At 38.4% G+C, this 20,750-nt stretch overlaps 1 protein-coding gene across 4 annotated transcripts in view; it reads left to right on the forward strand.

Annotated features, from left to right (window-relative positions):
- LOC135453893 (core histone macro-H2A.1) overlaps positions 1 to 20,750 on the forward strand; it is a 42,553-nt gene that overhangs the window by 4,958 nt on the left and 16,845 nt on the right. For 2 of the 4 annotated variants that reach the window (XM_064725371.1, XM_064725374.1), the window contains exons 2-5: positions 2,797 to 2,997; positions 15,722 to 15,828; positions 17,288 to 17,485; positions 18,932 to 19,042. In XM_064725371.1, coding sequence (XP_064581441.1) covers positions 2,826 to 2,997; positions 15,722 to 15,828; positions 17,288 to 17,485; positions 18,932 to 19,042 — 588 coding nt within the window. In that variant the 5' untranslated portion in view covers positions 2,797 to 2,825. The remainder of the gene's footprint in view (positions 1 to 2,796; positions 2,998 to 15,721; positions 15,829 to 17,287; positions 17,486 to 18,931; positions 19,043 to 20,750) is intronic. The other 2 variants (XM_064725372.1, XM_064725375.1) reach the window with 1 other exon arrangement.

A 20,750-nucleotide genomic window follows, 5' to 3' on the forward strand; every position in this document is an offset into this window, starting at 1 on the left:
TTCTGCAAAGTAATGATCCTGAATACACAATTAAGCTCTGAAAAAGGTTTCCGTGCCAGGCTCTCACTTTCACCTTCCAACTGGTTACATGGTTGGTAACAGTAAAAGTGGTACTTGAAACATAATTGAGGTTTTCCTCCCTCCACCCCAACATCTAAGCAATCTGAACATACATGTAGGGACGGGATCCTTGAGATGGGAAGGTCTGAAACTCATCTGTCAGATATCACATTTCACCTTTAATACTGAAAGTTTCAGAAGTTCTTCTTTTTTTCGTTATGCAGCCCTGTGCACCAACACGTTTCAGATTCAGGCAAAGTTTCTCCTTAAAAATAAACTTACAGCTAGAAAGTTCTTTAATTTTCCATATAAGGGGATCAGGTGAATTGGCAAGCTGGTCACATTACTCACACTAATATTTAGGATACCCTGGACCTAAGTGCATAAAATAAAGGGAAAAAATAGCTGTAGAATGTGGAGAGGTGATAAAGTAATCTTATGAAAGAAAAAAAAAGACACCATTTTATATATGGGTTGGTGTTATTCTGTATTACTACCTACTTTACTAATGCTTTGGTGCAGTTGTTGCAGCAGCTGATAGCTAAAATTACATTCTCCCAAAGAAAGAAAACATTGGGAAGTAAGGATTTCCATATTCTCTTCCAGCTGTTCTGATATCCCATAAACTCACTAAATGATTAATAGAAATTTACTGCTTAAGGCTTGCAGGCTTTCTCTAGAAAAATTATGGTTTTCATCACTGACCTCTCAGTTACAAACCAAATATCTTGCAGGGCAGCACAGATATTTCTTATGCCACTTTCCATGGTGTTTGATTCAATGAACCTCTTAACATTTGAGGTTAAACATCCCTAGTCCTGTTGATGACAATGGATTATGAAATATGAAAATAATTGCTGGCAGAAGGTCTATAGACAAGTCAAAGCCCCACCCAGCCTTCCTGCTAACAAAGGCAGAGCTAGCTAGATGAGAAAATGCAGTTAAATGGATGTTTTTAAAATCATTGGTGAGCTGCATTTGGGTCATTTCTCAAGGCAAGAAAATTGGCTTTTGTCCTCTTCTTCACAGAATAATGGCTGTTACAGAGCTCAGTCCACAGCAGATGAAAGGAGAAGGAGCCCTTTTGATGGCTTCCCCTTTCCAAAGATTCCTTTCTGTTTCTGGACATGAGTTTCCTAACATAGTGTGACTTTCATCTGATCTATGAATATGGGATTATTTTGTTTAGCTTTAAAAACCAGTAAATTCTTATTATTTCATTTACTTAATGTGCTGTGCAGGTGTAGATTCTGATGAATGGAATGTGGAAGTGGAAAGGAGAAGAAACCTCTGAGACTCATTTTCCTTTAGCTATTCTGACTGGTATTTGTTTGGCACTTATGTAGCCTGAATCTTATTGACTCATTGAGAACTGAAGGGCTGCAGGATGTGTCAGCACAGAGCAGAAATTGCAAAACCTAGAAGTGGGGTTGATGAACCTGTTTTGCCTAATTCTGAGATCACTTCATTGTGGATTCAGGCATGTGGAAAATACAGTTAGGTTCATGAGGGCAAGGAGAGAATTCAGGATAGAAAAATAGGGGAAGTAGAGAAATGGTGTGATGGGAAAGCAGGACTCCAGGGGGTTTCATTGTGGAGGATATAAACACATCAGTGAATTTGCCATGTGTGTTAGGTAGCATTTGTGCAGCAAGGGAAAAGTGGGGTGCACAGAGGTGTGTCTGTATCACTGATGCATTCTGTTGGTTTCCCTGGAGTTCAGACATGAGGGAGGGGAGATGGGCACTGTCTCCTTCCCTCTGAGGTAATTTCAAAACCCAGTGAGTTGCCTAAACCTTCAAAGACACCTTGAGAGCCTGTGAACCCTTCACCTCTTTGGATTTGTCAGTTTCTATTTACAGTGTGAGCAGAAATCAAAGAGAGGACAGAATATGTTTGACAGCTGTATCAGCAGTAGGTTCCCTCAGCGAGATAAACTGAGATACAGTTGTCAGCTACGTGCTGGGTGTTCAGAGCACGGTGCTGTCAGGGAAAGGTGGCAGATAGAGGATTGTCAGGTTCCTGGAGGGAATGTTGAAGCAATATGGTCTTCAATGTAGAGATGGCTGAGTTTTGGTAGGTTCAAATCTCAAGGGGTTTATTTCGGATCTTTCTAAAAATAGAACATCTACTGTACAGGAGGTGTATTTTGCCATCCATAGGGCTTTGTTCTGTCAATTCTCACACATATGGAAAATCGAGGTTTTTTAAAGGAAGTGAATACACTTTATGAGAGCTTTAGTGGATGTGGTTTCTCCTAGTTTGGAATGTAATCATGCATGAACCTAACTGCCCTACCACAGCAGTTCAAATGCCCTACCAAAAGGTTTTCATGGAGACAAGGGGACTGTGTCAGTCTCCTTGCAGAAAGCATCCTCTGCTTCAATGCAGAAGTTCTGCTTTAAATCCAGTACCTATCACTCTCTGCTCCATTAGTGGTATTGGGTTTAATCTGGTATGAATTTCACAAAAGTAGATTCTTAGGAAATAACTTGTTTTATATATTTTCTGTATAAAGTTATGCCAAATTACAATGGGAAGTAACATTCTGGGGGAAATTATTTTAGGTTCTTGTTGTATCTACTTTGAAAAGGCAACTTGGTTTAGACAGTGTAATGCATTGCTTACCCCAAAATGCTGATTTGCCTTGGAATTCAGTGTGTGGTCTTAAAGCATCAGCCCTTACTAATAACCTTTATCTTTTGTTCTTTATTTTTTATTTCTTTCTAAATATAGAGTGCTGTTTCAGACCTGATACAGACAAGATGTCCAGCAGGGGTGGAAAGAAGAAGTCAACCAAGACTTCCCGCTCTGCGAAGGCTGGGGTCATATTCCCTGTTGGAAGAATGCTCCGCTACATTAAGAAAGGCCACCCCAAGTACAGAATTGGTGTTGGTGCTCCTGTGTACATGGCTGCTGTACTGGAATATCTAACTGGTAGGTTTTGCTGAGTTATGTGAAATAGTAGCAGTAAAAGTTAAACACAAACTGAATTTCCACCCAAAAAAACCCAAACAAGCGAAAAAAGTTAGAGCTGAAATGTGTGTTTTGCATCACACATCTAAGCCAAAATCAGGGTACCCTCACCCCTGCCTCAGAGCCTTGATGACTTTTGTTTACTCCAGTATAGAATTTGCTTTCACCACTTGTAAACATACTCTTTCCACGCAGTCAGGGTTCCCACTGCCATCAGTGTGTGTGGACTACATTGTTGCAGTTCTCCTCACTTTGATTTTGTGCCTGATGAGTTTGTTTGGGTTATAATTGTCTGGTAAGCATATACATTAATTTTAAATAGAGAGTTTCTCCATGTTTACACAGGGCTGAGACTGCTTACAGCCTTGTTTAAACATTTTTGTTCAATTTGCAGATTTCTTTTCAGATTGTTTGAATTTGCAATTTGTTTGATTGAGTCTGTGTATACATGCAAACTCTTCATCTGCCCTGGATCTATGTAGCTTATTTGCTTACAGTTGTAGTTCTACTTCTGTTCCCTTCATCACATCAGAATGAGAATACCTTAAATAACTATCTCATCTTCTCACAGAACAGAAGTATTATTTTTCCTCCATTTAGAAATAAGCTTCAAAGGAATAAAATGCTTTGCCCAATGACATAAACAACCAGATGTGCAAGTAAAAATCTTTATATAGCTGATTTGTTCTCAGACAAAACTTGAGACATTGCAAGTTTACCCACTCCAAACAACATTGCAAAAGCAGTCTTCTGACAGAAAACCCCAGCTGTAATAGCATCAATATATGGGCTTTTTGCAATAATGGTTTGCTTAAAATAAAAATGGATAAGAAGGCTCAGTCACCTTCATGTGGCCAGACTGATGTCTAAGTATATACTTGTGGTGTAGGGATCTAGCAAAAAGCTCAAGTGCCAGATAGATGAGTGTTTGGAGCCAGATTCTATTAGCATGACTAAGGAAAAGTTTAAATTGGATTTTATTTCTCAAAGCAGTGTTTCTTTTTCCAGTGCATCTGCTTGTGTCGGTGTTCTTGCCATAGGTTCAAGTGTTTCAATGGACAGGAGACTTTAAGCTGTATTGGTGTGCTGAGCCTCTAAAAGGTACAGGTTTTTCTTTGACTCAAGCACAAAGTTATAAAGTATTGACTTTTCTGGGAGTATTTAAAACTGAAGCAACCTGACCTTGCCACAACATTAGATATGTTTTATAATGGCTCTTGACGTTGAAGGACAGAAGATTTCTTCCTATAAAGTTTCTTCTTCCCCTAAAGATGAAGACTGGTAATATTACCAAATAATTAATAGAGTGCTTGTTTTCTGTAGGGTATTCATACCATCAAATATATATTTTTTCCACCTTCACTTGTCAACGCTCAATATTCTTTATTTGGGCCTTTTCTTTAAAAGAATGCTTTTAAATTTCATAGATAGCCTTAAAAATTAATATTTCCTTTAGCTAGGTTGCTGCTTACAGCAATTAACAATTCAAATAAAAAGCTTCTTAGGGTGAAGAGTGCTTTGAATGCTGTCCTTTTAAAGAAACAGAGCAATACAGGTGAGCTTAAGGCTCTGCTAATGAGCAGCACATGTTATGGGTTAAATGATTTAGTGTTGACTGAGGCAGTGATAGTTTAGGCAATTAAGAATAGGCTGGGGAAATAAAGTTGTTTCTTTAACTGCTGTGCATCTTGGGAACTTGTCTGAGGACATTACCAGCAACAACAAAAAAAAAAAAAAACCCAAGGAAAATAACATATATCACTTTAGGAAAAGCAAAAGGCAGGAGGAAAGAATAGCTGAAGGAAAAAGTACTTTCCTTCTTTATCCCTTTAACTATTTTTAGGCAGTTTTGCTGTGGTTTTTCTGTCTCCTTGGAAGGCTAGGTAGATAATCCTAGTAACCTGCCAAGTATCTCATGGCTTTCTTTCATTCCTGTACATTAGATGCATTTCAAAAGCACTGATACACATTTCTTTCCACAGTTGGTACTGATTTTATCATAGAATTATTTGGGTTGGAAGGGACCTTGAAGTTCATCTTTTTCTAATCCCTTTTCTATGGACAGTGGTACCTCCCACTACACCAGGTTGCTCCAACCCACATCCAGTCTGGTGGCCTTGAACCATCTTGGCCATTTCCAGAGATGGGGCAGCCACAGCTCCTCCAGGCAACTGTGCCAGTACCCCAGCACACTCACAGGAAAGAATTTCTTCCTAATATCTAATCTAAATCTATCCTGTTTCAGTTTAAAGTGATTCCCCCTTGTAGTCCCATCACTACAAGTCCTTCCCTCTCCAGCTTTCTTGTAGACCCCTTACTGTTTCAGTCTGGTGGGGTTTTTTTCTCCTTTCTCTAAGTTTTTCACACAATGTACAGTATAATTTTTAAGCCTTTAGTGCTCAGTATGTTTTCTGAACTTCAGGTCATTCATCTTTTTCAGTGTAATTCAGAAACAGCCCCTTGAAATGGAATGCTTGGAGATTTTTGGTTTGTGTTCTTTTTACCTTTTGGCAGTTATTACTTCACAAAACCAGAGAAATCCTGACTTCTCTCCAGGAGAGTTTTTAAAGATCCTTATGTTAGCACATGGTCTAAGACCAAATCAAAGCATTTCAACCATTTCAAAGTAAAACCAGGAACGTGACATAATAGGAAGAAGACCATGTGAACTGGCATGCTAATAAATTGGCTAAATCAAAAAGAAATCCTGTGTATCCAGGAAGGAGAACTATAAAATATCAAAAGGAGTCATAGGAAAGAGAAACTTCAGAAACAAAAATGGGAGTGGAAATGACAGAGACATGACCTAATAGAAAGGAACCTTCAAAGGTTTAAAAACTGGTTCATCAGTGTGCAGAATATGGAACCACCTTTATTTGTTTAGAAGGTGAGGTGCTAAATTTTGCTGGCCTTTTCTGAGGTTTAACCTCGATGTAAATCTGAAATTAGCCCTTAATGTAGTCAGATCTGGGATTTTCTGTTCAATTTGAGATTTGAAATTCTGAAATGCTTCCAGCTGTTCAGACTTGAAGGTCTGTTCTGGATTCACCTGAGTTATGACTTACCACTTTGGACTTAGCACTTGAAAAGTAGCTTATTTTTATCATTTATCTACAACTCCTCATCAGAAAGTAAGAGTACATATTCTGTGATTTCACATGTCCTTAGGCTTGAATATACTTCACATTTAAACAAGTTGCACAGTGAGTATCCTCCTTTTCTTACTTATTCACTAAAGGTTCTTGTTACCTAGAAGTAACATTAGAAAATAATTCTTTCATCAGCACAAGCAGTGTATCTGGTTTGGTTTATTAAGCCAAGTTGCTTATTGTGTCCTGTTTTTATCTATGGAAATAATGTGTTATGTCCACTGCAAATAGGATGCAAGTGTGTCTTTCATTGGTAAATATGCAGAAAGTACCTTTGAGTGTTACCAATATTGAGGGAGGTGGATATGCTTCCTTTCTTTACACTGGAGGAATAGAGTGGATGCCAAAGAACTGTAAATGCACAGTTCTTTCTTTTCCTTCTTTGAAGCAGCAGTTCATGCAGTGCTTCCTGCCTTATAGGGAATAGTCAGAATGGTGGATCAGTTCTGCAGCATAAGCAGAAATTAATTTTAACCATTATCAACAGTTTTCAGTTGGTTCATTCTGTGTTGGTGATTCCTATTGTCTTCTTTCCTTATTGCACTTATTTTCCAATGGCTCCTTGCCTATTTGCCTTTCCAAACGTGGACTTCAGAAAACTGCAACCCTTCACATAATTTCTCTGCAAAGTAGTGCATCAGCGTCAGTTTAAGTCAAAAAAAATCTCTAGGTCAGTCAAGAGAATGGCCACAGATTTCATCTGAGGCATTGCAGCCACTCACATGAATTTCAGTGATTTGTATTTGTCAGAACTGGTCCTGCCATTCATCTTATCAAGTATGGTCTTTTCAGGTGTAGAGCTTGCACAAGTTACAAGTTACATAGTCCAACCTTTCTTACTAATGGAAAAAGATACTCCTTTGCCCTTGAAAAACAGAAATCTCTTGAGCATATTTAAAGGCAGAAAGAGCCAGGCCTGCAAGTGATTTCTACTCCCCCCTCCCCCATCATCTGTTCTACACTGTAAATAATTTTCAATTGCCAAAATGTCATAGCAAATGAGGAGAAGGAGAAGTTTATAAAACAGCAGGAGCACAGGAATACAGAAGAAATGAGACTGATTTATATTTCTTATGTACATATGAAGGTAGGAGAAAATGTTAAATACCTGGTTTCTCCATTAGATCTTTTTCTCAGCTGTGTTTTTGGGGTTTTTTTGCACAGGGGTACTGTTGATCATATATTTTCTTGAAATGTAAATTAAGCATTTCTTGAACCCCATGGTTAGGATTGCATCTGAGGCATTCCCATGTTTACCCAAGTTTTTGTTTTCAGGCTTTCTGATGTCATCAGAATCAAATAATGGGAGTTCATGTGCTGGAGCTCAATTCGTTGCATTTTTATCTTGATGAATTTTCAATGTGGGAGACATTTTTGATCCAGCTGCTGATTGGCTGCAAAGGAAAAGTCCTTCCTGAGAGCAGTAGGTTTAACTGCTCACTTCATGCAGTTAAATGAAGATGCTCATTTTGCAATGTCCAAGCTGAACAAATTGAACTGCTGTTCAACTCTTGTGTTCTGCTCACTGACCAAAATCTTCACAGGGTCACAGAGGAAAACAATGATTTGCCCTTTCTGTCAAAGCAGATGTTCCACTGAGCTCCTGCTTGGAAGCAGAGGGGAGCTCAGGGGTCCACAGTAAAAATGCATTAGATTAGAAGCAGATTCAAGTTCCAGGCAGTCTGAGACTGCCATAAATAACCATCCTTGGAGAGTAATGAAATTTAAGAAGATAATTAATTGACAGTATCTTTTTGATACCATTGAAAAGTGCATTCACTACCAAGATACATTTCTTCTATTTAAACAGGCAGCTTTAGAAACACTGCTTCATTTTATGGTGGTGTACCACAAACTCTGTCCCAAAGCCACCAGAGGTGAGTTAGGGGCTCGTAGGACCTGTGCCTTCCCTGACTTGTTGTTTATGGCAATAACAACAAGGGTTGTTATTGGCAATAAAAAGCAGGGTTGTTTATGGCAATAACCTCACAAGCAGAGACCTTTTGACTGTATCAGCATAGGAAAACTCCTTTGTAACAGTATTTCTACATAAGACTTGTGTCATGCTCTCAAGTGAAGTGTCATTATCACAATTTAAAAACACTCTACTTGTAAGAAGTGCAACTTCAGATATAAAACTTTCCACTGTTATCAGCTGAATGACCAACTTTCTGAATTACAAATGCATGAATCAGTGTCTTTTGAATGTATATAAATTAAGAGTTTTCTTTCACTGATAAGCCAGCCCTGTAAGCACTTAGGTATGTGTCTGTCTTATTGTGTAGTCCCATAAACTTCCATGGATCTCTGAGTTACAAAAGCTCACTCAGTACAAAATTCCTCACCTGATTACAGTCCTGATGTATTCTCCAAGCTGCACAGGTCAGGTTTGATGAAAAACTCTAAGAACCACCAAGTGTGTTTTCTTGTAATAAAAGCTCTAACAGTGCATACTGCTGTCAGCATAGTTCAAAGGGATAAATATGCAACATTGTGACATGTATCACAATTTATTTAAATTTTATTTTTATTGCAACAATGTATAAAATGCTGGATGGGGCTGGTTTAGTTTTTATGACGTGGTCAGTGAATATTTCTTCCTTTGAAAATGTTACATTTTTTGCTATATTTCAGTTATATTTTAACTAGCATGAAATATTTCTTATTCTAGTAAGTAATTTCATCTGTTTATTTGGCTAAGTTACAGCAGAGTAATGACTTTGTCTATATATTGCTGCTCAATTTAATACTGGTATCAGCCTTTGTTTGGAGGAATGGAGTGTAAGAGAAGTGTAAAACAAAAATGCGGCTGATTTGGTTACACAGTTTTTTCCTACCCATACCTTTGTCTTACATGGAATTCCTTGTTGAGAACAATAAAAGACTCTATAAAGCTGAGGTATTTTCTTCTTTAGCCCTTTATTCTTGGAATGACAGGTGTAGAACAACTGGGTAGAAGCAGGAAGACATTTTGACTCTACAGGGTATTTACCAAGCAGTTTCTTTCCTCAGATGTTCTCATATTTTAGAAGTTCTTGCATCAAGTATTGTAAGCATGATTTTTTTTTCACCTTTTTTCCATGAGGATTATTTAGAATGCCTGAGTTCAGATAATGTTCTGTCTTTGGTCTTCAGTATTTTTCCAAAGTATATTTTTCCTTGAATTACCTTTAGAAATGAAATTCCTTGTGGATTCTTTTGTGCCATCAGATGAAATGCTCCATTCTCAGTATAAACTTCACTGGGGAAATATAAATTTAGGGGATATACAGTGAAATACAATATTTCTAAACCATAGAGGAGGTACTTTTCTCCCAAACTGCAAAAATGTCTGTGGTATAGCAGGCTGTGTTAGTGCATGATGTTATGGTTACTAAAAATGGTGCTAAACCTTTCTGAATGGGTTCAGAAAACAATTAGACACATCCATAGAAGTAAAATCTTTTGGGGAACTAAACAGAAAGACAACATTTCTAACTTGGGGAACCACTCAGCTGCACATGGCTGAAATCAGAGGGAATGTTCTGGAAAACTTTCTTGCTCCTTTTGCACTCCAGCCCACCTGCGCTTGTGCACTGGCTGAGGACTGGAGGTCAGGCTGGATGCGGGCTTTGCTCCAAGGGAGTTACAGCAAGTCCTCTTGATTTCTTTAATGTTTAGAAATGCAGCATTAAAGACTAAGCCAGGGCCCGGTCTCAGGATGTGAGTAGTCTCCTGTATTCTTTAACAGCCAGACCAAAGCATACATGGAATCATTTAGATTGGAAAAGCCCTCCAAGATCATCAAGTCCAACTGTAAACCTGGTGCTGCCAAGTCCAGCACTAAACCATGTCCCCAAGTGCCACATGCTGCACTTGATCAGGTAACGTCTGGCAGCAGTTACTTTAATCATGTTTGAGTGCATTTCTAAAGCATATGTAAGCTGTTATGAGGAACAGCAAAGTGAACTGCCAGGTAGAGGAAGCTCCACTGAAAAAGAATAAAGGATGATTTGAGTTAGATCAAGATTCTTGTGGAGAAGAGCTAGGCTATCTCTTCAAATAGAAGCACTCAGGGTGTGGCCTTGTTATAAATTACATCTGAGTTGAAATTCAGGTTTCCCTGAAAATTGAACTTTCATATCTTTTACAGATCAATAGTAAACAAGAACTTAAAAACCAAAAAAAAAGGAAGTTAAATAACATTGGATCTCTTACAAAAAAAATAATGGTTGGTATTAATGTGTAGAAAAAAGCTGAGGAGACGTGTAAGTCAGATCAGAAGGCTCTAAGTGGAAGTGGCTTTTGTGGCCTGAATTTGTGTTTTATGTAAACAGCAGTCTGTCATCTGCCTCACAGAAATGCAAAACTTATAATAACTTGGCAAAGTTAACAGTTTTTCCTTTAAGAGGCCTAGTTTTGATCCAGCACAGACACTGAAGACTGAAAGGATTGGGGTTTTTATCACATCCTAAGAGAGCGATTGCCCTGCTGAGAGTTAAGGTTTCATCAAGGCTTGTTCAAAGCAGTGAAGTTTCTTGAACTGATTTTCACTGCATCAGATTTCCACGACTTTGAACCAAGGCTGAGAACTGTTTTATTGGACTGCATAAGAGGGAAAGTGTTGTTAAATGATTCTACTTTCACTCTTGCAACTGCAGATTCCAGGGGGATTGGGTGGAATACAGGGAGAGAAGAATGCAGGAAACTCTTAACAGCCTTGGTTGATTGGGGTTGATTGGGTTAAAACCTTCTGGAATCATGTAAAATGAATCTCAAGTCAATAAAACGCTGATGGGAAAGATGATTAGTTTGAAGTACAATAAGCAGACTCTTTGTCATTTGGTTGACTCTGTAGCAAGTACATATTTTTCTCAGTAGAATTGTATCAGCATTCATTTTTCTTTGATTTCTGGATATTGTTTTCAATTTTCTTTTGAGGAGTGGCTTCACAATTTTTTTAGAAGCCCCTGACTTGTTCCTGTTGGAATTTGTGTGTTCAGAAATTGGCCTTGTATCAGCACATCACCTGTTAGTTGTTAAGAGTTTAATTTTCAAAGATATGATTTCATCTCCCTGAAGACAAGGTGGACAAAGGGATTCGGTGCAACAGCAGTGATTTAGCTTGCAATGTAAACCAAAAAAAAGAAAAAAAGAGAAAAAAACCATTTTGGGGATGAAGTCAGACCAATTGAATTTACTGTTTACATTGAGAAAGATTACAGCCTGGAATGCATGATAAGCTAAAGGCTTTGTTATTTAGGCTTGAGAGGAGTTTTAGTCAATAATGACCAGTAATATTTTGTTTGAAAACTAGTGATAAATGAACTAGAGCACTCTCCAGGAGTGGGAGCAGAGTGCATTTGCTTTTGTAGCATCCAGGTCTGCAGTTTCTACTGTGCCTTTGTTCTGGCCTAATAGTAATTAGTTTCATTTTAACCATTGTGTTCTGTTCCAGACTTTGCAAGTGTTGTGAAATACCAATGTAACAATACTCAGGGCAGAGAGCAGCCCCCTGTGAAACAGGGAAATGCAAGCAGTGAAATTGGGAAGTTAGTAGGGTGTCCAAAAGATGACCAGGGTCTCTGAATGTAAAGGATGAGGGAAACTGAAATCTGAGTCCTGAATCCTGAAAACTTCATCCAGGATGAGGGTTCTGTGGAGACTTCTGACACTTTTTGGTTGTGTTTGAGTAGGAAATGTCTTGAGAACAGCTTTTCCTGTGGTCTTATCTCAAGCTTAAATATGAAGATACACAACCGGTTTGCTTTTCTCCTTTAAAAATATTTAACTGAACTTTTAAAACCTCAGCTGGAGAAAAGCAGTTTTGCTCCAAGTGCTGAGAACAGGCATATCCCAGTTCTAACTATTACCAAGAAGTTTTTCAAATGACCGAAATGAAAACTGCCTTGGTGATAAATTTTAAAGAAAATTTCTTAACTTTTAGCATTTCCCACTCAACACTTCTACTTGAATAATGACTGAATAGAAGAAAAATATTAATCATGAACTAAGTCTTTTAAATCAAATTGACATGCTCACAGTATAGTCAGATTTCTGAGGCATCTTTTTATGCTATTAAACAGTTGCCCATACATGAATATATCACATGCTGGCATTGCATTCCTAATTAGTTTTCTTTTCCTAATTATAGAGCTCTCACACCTTTTTCTGGTTTGTTTTATATCTGTACTTAAAGTGGTATATGTTGGTTTGCATTTCTGTTTGAAATTATTCAAAAGTCATTTGTGCAGATGGAGTTTCTCTTCATATTAAGCTGATTTCAGTATGTAGTAGTTGAAGGATACTTTCCAAACCATATAATATTGAAAAACTTGGGATTTTTCTTCATTTTTTAAAAATAGAGCTTTTCATGTTCTGTAGCTCTGTAAAGTGAGTCTTGCAGTTGCCTGCTGCCTGAGTGGTAGTGATGTAATTATTCTCTAGGGGGGAAATGCCTTGAGTAAATATATGAAACTAATGGAATAGACATTATGCAACTTCCATCCTTTTTGTGAGGCCTCATTTTTGTAAAATATTTTTGTTTTGGTCTTCTGGCTGGATAAATACAAGCTGAGTGAAACCTGATGTCATGGAAGCTCTTAACACTTTCATTTACCTCAACAATTCTAAGCAGAGCTTTCTCTCTTGACCCTGCTTGGTTGCTTGAGTTGATTTTTAAATGTCTGTTTTCTCCTACTGTGGGAAGATGGCTTTTAATGAAACAGAACTCCTCAATGACTCAAACCTTTGAACCTGGTAGAATGACACTTCCAAAGTGATGGGTTGCCCTAAGAGTTCAGGTCAAGTCTCAATTTTAAATACTTTTTCCCACCTATTCATTTTTCCAGGTAAATCCACAGTTACTCTTCTGAAAATTAGAGAGATCTAGATTTTCCTCTAATTTAAAATTGATTTTAAAAATGGGCAAAAGAACATTTAAATCTCCAGAATTAAACCAGCATTAAACAGATACGAAAGTAGCACTGTCTGCGAGAAAAATCCAGGCAAGTAGTCTGAATCCTGTCTGCATCCAGAAAGTTTTCATTTTCAGCCTTTCTAAGTGCTCTGATCTGTTGGATTTGGATTAGGTTTGTCTCTTGTCAGTTCTAAATCAAAAAGCTGTTGCCTATGCTGGCTTCAGTTTGAATAACTCCCAATCCTCTGTTTTTAGATGGGAGAGTCCCCCTCTGACCAGGCTTGTGTACATAGCTGAGTTTGGCAGTTCTCAGTGCTGTGGGTCTCTCTGCATGTACAAGCAATACTTGATTGTTGTTGGAGCACTGAGGAGAAGGCCAGAAGAGAAATTCCACCCTCCATGGCTTCCTCCTCTCTCCCTCTCCCCAAGCTCCTCTTTTGTGGTCCTCAACACCAGTGCAAAGCGTTCCCTTCCTGAGGAGGAAGTGGGGTACCTCAACTTCCCTAAAGGACCATTAGAAAACTGTAATTTCAAAATGAGTTTCCTGTCCAAGGAAGAGGGCTTAGCACTTACAAGAACAGTTCTCCACTGTACGAGGCAGACATTTTAGTTTTATGAGGAACAAATAAAACATTCCTGTGTGCTTTACAGGCATAACACTTTCTTAGAGTCTTTAGTTGCAGGATGGCCTGTCTGCATAGCTGTGCTGATCAGTCACAGGGAGTAACACGGCCCGACTGTTCAGCAGGGCTGGAAAGCAGCAGAGGTGGGGGAGCAGAGACAAACCAAAAAACCAGCAAAGCCTTCCCTTGCTTTTCAGCTGGGATTAGGTCTGAGGTACAAACAGCTGCATTCCTGGTGGGAAGAGGTGGAGGTGGTGGTGTTGCTCAGTGACAGAGCCTTGCTGAGGTCAGTGGGGATATCTGGGGTGCACCCAGGGTTTCACTGTGTCCACTGTGAGGTCATGCAGGGCTTTGCTACCACAGGCTGCAGGCAGCAAGACCTCACATGTCTGAGCTGGGCTTGCCAGAAGTATGTGAAAGGGATTATGCCAACTTAATTCAGTGCTTTGGAGGTGTGGAAAGCATGGGCAGGTTGACCTTACCCTGCTAATCCAGCTTTAAAAATAAATTAAAGCAATTGTTGTCAGCATGAAATGTTGAGTTACTTTGGGGTTTAGATTTAGTATTCTGCCTCATGCTATAATGAAGTTAATTGTGTACTTGGAAGAACACAAAAATGGTGAAAACACACCAAAATCCTCAATGAAGTTTAGCTGTAGAATATCCAGAAGCAGCTGAAAGTTTTCCAGTAAGCATCATAGCTTACATGTAATGGGACTTAGGATGAAAAATAATCTCTGAATCATGTTCAATTCAGTCTAATGAGAGGCTGTAGTCTGAGCTGTATATTATTACTGAAGATTTACTGTGTCCTATGGTAAAGGCATGTGGTCACATGAACTTTGATTTTAGTCTTTTTTGTTTCCAGGTTAATGCCTTAATTCAGTTCTCTTTGCCTCTAAATCAAGCTTACAGGAGAGCTCTCATGGTGTAGTCAGTTCTTAAATGTGAAATCAAGCTCGTATATTACTCTAATGTTACAGTTTAATATGTGTGTATTAGATGCAAAAAAAGACATTTCCCTTTTTTTTTTTCCTCTTTTTCTCCACATGTTACCAGATATTCAAAAAGAAATCTACCAAGTGCAATAGTGAAACACAGATTGTAGAGAGGGAGATGAAAGGTTAGGTGTAATGGAGACAGCAGTAGCACATAATTGCTGAGTCTGATAAACATGTTGTGTCATTTTTTTTAATTGTTCCCTAGACTTTCTTGTAATTAATTGCATCCTTGCCCAAGGTTTGTTGAGCTGCAGATAAATCAGTTAGCAGGTAATGCTGTAGTCTTTCTCTTCAAAGATCCTTGCATGGGGAGCAAGTTCATCTTTCCTAATTCAATAAAAGCCATTAAATGCCTGGCTGTTAAACATTATTTTGTCAGAACTGGAAACATCTTCTAAGGAATAATTTATGAGGAGCAAACAAACATGATTCATCAATTACTTTTTCTGGTTAAAAACTTCTTCTCAGATAGAGAAAAAAATCTTTTAATGAGTGTAGCAGCAGAATTTGTATTTTTAGTGTCCTAACTTGGATGTGTGCTTACATGGTTCCCTAATGCTAAAAATGAGTCACTGAGAATAGTGTCTTTTCCAGTAATGAAAAAGTAGAAGTGATACAAGCCAGAACTCACATTTGACAGATCTGAGAAAAAGACCTATAGAATTTGTGTTTCTGCTACACTCTGTCCTCTGATAGGAGAGGGATCCTAAGAGATGAGCACACAGAAGCCTTGAGAAGGACACTGAAAAGTGAGGAATCTGGGGAAACTGCTTCAAAAGAATAAAAATAATAATTCTAGTTTAGAGCACAGGACTTAAGTGTGCATTTGTTCTTTAGTGATTAGACATATAAAAACAAAATTATAATTTTAGAGTTAGATGTCTGTTACAGGTATCTGCAGCAGTTAGGAGTAACTTGATGTAATTCCCATACCTTTTTGCATGGATGCTAAATAACACAGTGACTTTTCTTAATGACCACACTGTAATTAAAAGGAGCTTGCTTTTTCCCCAGCGGAAATTCTGGAATTGGCTGGAAATGCTGCAAGGGACAACAAGAAGGGTCGAGTCACTCCTAGACACATCCTGTTGGCTGTAGCAAATGATGAAGAATTAAATCAGGTAAGAAAAGCCTCTGCCATGTAAAGGCCAGGATTTCCTTTTAGGGCTTCTTAAATTGTCTTTTCATATAGCTGACTTGTAACTCAAGACCTCTGCTTATTGAGCAGCACACCAGGAAACACTTCACTGGTATGCTGGCTGTGTAACTAACTACAGCACTCAGCTTAATTATGTATTTCAGCACTCCTAAAATGTGTAAAAATGCAATGGAGACGTAAAATGATGTTTGCTAACACTATTACAACCACTTCTGTTGGACTGGGATATTGTCGTAAATTCTTCAAGGATGCAGAGAAAATCCTGCAGATGCTGGATTTTTGTTTGTTTTTAGTTTCCCCCTTAGCTGAGGACTCAGTGGGACCTGTCCTGTTCTCACTGAAATATGTTATTGTGACCACAGAAGAGCTCTAAAGTCTTGCAAGTCTGTGTCCATTGCAGACTTAAATATGCCTTTAACCTGGCCATAAAATATTTGGCATCATTATTACAGTGCTATGGTGTCAGCCAGAGGCAGTGGCTGGGATTAATGTACCTTTGTGTGAGGTGCTGTAAGAACCCCTCTGAAAAGATACTTTTTCCAAATCTGTGTATCATGATGGAGCAGAAAAAATAATATTCCCCCAACCACCCTCCTTCTGGGTTTGTCTGAAATTTGGCAATACTTTCCATTCATTATCCCTTTGTAAGCTTGGAGCCTCTCTGGGTTGAGTTTGGGAGCAGTAAATACGAATCAGAAGATGGGAGTACCTGGGGGACTTTGATGTCACTGTCTGTATCCTCCTGAATAGTGAATTAGTCCCTATTAGATGTATAAAAATTAGTTAAAGTGGTTTTAAATACAGAACATTATATATTTCACCTCTGCTTTTAAAGACTTGAATAAACTGCACACTTTTGAATATTGATCTTCAACTGCTTATCTTTTGAAGAAAGACAGGTATAGAGATTTGTATAAATGTTGCCCTCCATTTTGAAGTTTCTTTTTCTAAGAAAAAAAAATCCTTTAATAATACAATTGCAGGAAAATGCAGCACTTGGGACATATACTGGATTCTTCACAGTGTGGCACCTGCTGAAGTCTCACACCCTGGACTTTGGGGTCCCATTTTTTTCTCACAGACTGCCCTGCTGGGTCCTCAGGTGTGTGCCTGGGGCTGTCTTGTCTTTCCTCATTGGATAACAGCCTTCATGGCATGGATTCAGAGAAACAGATCCCAGGTGAGCCCTAGGGATGCTGGCAGTGACAAGCATGTGTGCAAGAAGAACACATGCTCCCTTTACAGTTGAAATCAAGTGTGTGGTCAGCTCCATTTCATGCATTTCTCATCTCTTCCTCAAGGATACTGGTGGAGAAATTCAAGGCAGTATACAAAATTTGCAGTAAATCCTATTTTCTATTTATCAGATAGCAAATACTGGAATTTTTCATGTACAAATTTTTTTATTTATTTTTGATTAGCTATTGAAAGGGGTCACCATAGCCAGTGGTGGAGTGTTACCCAATATTCACCCAGAGCTGCTGGCAAAGAAGCGAGGATCAAAAGGAAAACTGGAAGCCATCATCACTCCACCCCCAGCAAAGAAGGCAAAGTCTCCATCACAGAAAAAAACTGTATCAAAGAAAACAGGTGGCAAGAAAGGAGCAAGGAAATCCAAGGTAATGTGTTTATTTTTTTAATGTTTTTTCTTTTGCAAAGCAGCTAGAGTTAAGCAATAAGCTTGGCAAGTAGGAAGAAAAGTACAGGAATTTCACATGAAATGGACAAGGAATGTAAAAGTTCCCTCTGGGTCAAGCAAAGCTTCTTTATTTATCCTGTTTCTGTTTACTTGGTCTCTCTTCCAATTATTTTACTCTTTTGGTTGAATTTAGTTTTCTCCCTCAGAACACCTATTAGTGGACATTTCAAATGCAATGCTTCCAATAACCATGCACTAATAATTCCCCTAAATCTGGAATTTTTTTGCCCTGCTTGATTACAAAAGCAGGAAGTCTGTTGTGGGGTTCTGTTTTTCTTCCACACAATAAACTGTATTGTCTGCTTACTATATTGGTATTTGGCTAACAGTAAACTCCTAGGGAATTGAAATAAGACCCATGAAAATCTAATTTTCAAAACACTTGTGTAAAGTAAAGCGTGGTTACAGCTTCTAAAAGCACAATGTACCCTTGCATCAAAGTCTTTTTAGTTGTTTAGCCTCAGACTTGGTTTATATACTTAGGAAAGGGGCAATAGGAGAACAGTGGCTTGCTCAGTGTTCCAGGTGTCCTTTTTTTGCTTCAACATAAATATTTGGTGCCTCAGCAATATCTATATGAAATCATAAGCAATAATTTTATTGAAAATGCAATTGGTACCAATTGAGTTTATAACCACAGTCTTTGTGAATTGATTTTCCTTTTCAAAATGTTTGAATCCTCCTTTTTGTTCAGTAAACCAATTAATTCCTGAAACCTGTTATTTCACAGCAGTAATAAAGTTGAAAAAAAGAAATGGTGGTTGAGGGGAACTCCTCTCTCCTCCAGCAGTTTCACTGGGAATGAAAGTAGGTGATGATGGAAAATTGTTCAGCCCATTTCCTGCAAGCAGGCAGATAGAATGTAGATGTATTCTCTTGACACTGCTTCTAAGGACAGCCACATTACAAAGGAGAATTTCTAAAAATAAGTCTGTGAAATCTGGGAGCACCTCCCTTCACAGATAAAATTTATTCTCTGACAAGTCAGTTTCTAGCTTACAATGAGTGTCTGCCCACACACAGAAATCTGTAATCTTTGTCCACACAAGCCATTAGAAAGCTGTTAAAAGTCTGGGGCTGTTTATATGTTTTTCTGCAACATTTAGGACAACTGCCATCTCAAGTGTGTGCTGTTGTGGGCAAGAGGAGGTGCCTGTAGATCTGCAGACGTTTGAGGTCGTTTTTCCTATTGATCCCTTCAGCTGTTATCAGGCACTTTGCTTGGACTACAGGATAAAATCCAGCACCACTGTTTGTACAGACATTTTATTGCCTGTTAAGCATTTAGTGCATGTCATATATCTTAGTGTCATTAAACTGTTTTTCTCAGAGCCTTGAGTTAACTAATTAACTTTATTTCTGGAAGAAGAAGCAGGGAGAAGTGAGCAAATCAGCCAGTGCTGACAGTACAACAGAGGGAACTCCTGCAGATGGTTTCACAGTCCTGTCCACCAAAAGCCTGTTTCTTGGCCAGAAGGTATGATCCTGCATTTTTATAAATTAATACCTATTTTTCTGTGCTGCTCAGGGAACAGCCCCCTCCTACTCCCCCCTTTTCCACAAAACATCTAGGTACAATGGACATTTCCCCACTGAGCAATCAAGGACATGTGTGATATCAGTTTTTCTCATCAAAGAAATTCTCTGAAACAACTTCTAGAGCATTTTAAACAGTACATAAATAAGTCTTCATGTGACTACATAATTAAATACTTAATTAGAAGGAAAGCCTGCGTGCTTGTAATCTATCTCTTTCATAAACAACATAATTGTTACAGATAAGCATCTGCCAAAGAGATTATTCTAAGCATAAAATGTATTTTTTCCAACAGTCAGCCCACTTCATTGCTGATGTAAATGATTTACAGGTTTTTATCAAAACCTATTTTAGACATTTGTTCATAATAATGTTCTTATGCTGTGTTCTGCTTTGTGATTTACAGAAGTTAATGTTGTGTAATAATGAATGATGCTTTTATGAAAAGCTAGAGATCAACAATTCTTTTTTTCCCTGTGAATATGATTTGGGATGTGGGTTGGTTTAATACAAATACATATCTGCTTAAAGAGGATCCATTTAAAGAGATGAGTCATTAAATTAATTTGGTCTTTTATCCTGAAACCTGCCTTTAATATGTGATGCAAAATTTTCTTAAGTAAAACTGCATCTTTCTGCTATCATTCAATAATCAGATCATTGTGTTGTAAGCCATAAAAGATGAGCCATTGTCCATTGTTTAATGTAACTCCTCTGACTCATTTTTATTTCATAATGAGGTTGTTCTCCATTTATCCTCCCGTTTGTTTGCCAAGTAACATGCATGAGAGTAACATTTTTTTCAATATTTCTAATTTTCCACATTGAATTTTACAGCTGCAGCTAGATGGCTGGTTTGGTAGGGTTGGTTTTTATTTTACTCCTATTAAGGGGGTGGTTTTTCAAAAACATTTTGATGACTAAATTAGAAACCAAAATTTATAGTCTACATTACTGTTTCAAGAAAGCAAGTAATGTCAGACCTCTGGAGCTGATTTTGAGCTCATTTTAGTTACCAAACCTGTAATAAGACCCAGTGTTGTGTTCCAGCAAGACTGTCCCAGCAAATCAGTGGGGCTTTGCTGTTGGGCTCTGTGGAAAAAAATCATGAACTCCAGGACTGCTTTAAGCTGTGGTGGGCAAAGCCAGTGTCTGTGGTACAGCTTCCCAGTGAGTCCCAGTACTGGGGAATGGACTTTCTGGCCTTGTCATTCACTTGAGACCAGCCCCCTGAGGAAATTACTGGTGTGACACATCCATCCCTGCACTGGGTCCTTGTCAGGTAGCCCTGCACATGAGAGGGACCAGGTGTCAGCATTTTGTTGTAACACATAATGAGAAGAGAAATTAAAAGAAAATGCAAACCTGTTTGTCTCCTGTGAGGGAACACTCCAAATCAAACAGATCATGTTCTGAGGGTTAGAGAAGGCATTTGAAGAATTGCTGCTGAGATCAATCAATCAGGCTCTTTCAAACCTTCTGGGACATTCTTGAACACCTTTCCAGCACATCTGTTTGGTTTGCAAAACCATTATCTGCCAGATCAGAAAATCCTTTCCTAAGTCCAGTGATGGAAGAAAACAATCTTGGTTTTGATATCACACCATTCATAAGTGTATAATGGAAAAAATGTTTTTCTTAGCTCCAT

Source organism: Zonotrichia leucophrys, chromosome 13 (genome assembly GCF_028769735.1).
Source record: "Zonotrichia leucophrys gambelii isolate GWCS_2022_RI chromosome 13, RI_Zleu_2.0, whole genome shotgun sequence".
NCBI lineage: Eukaryota > Metazoa > Chordata > Aves > Passeriformes > Passerellidae > Zonotrichia > Zonotrichia leucophrys.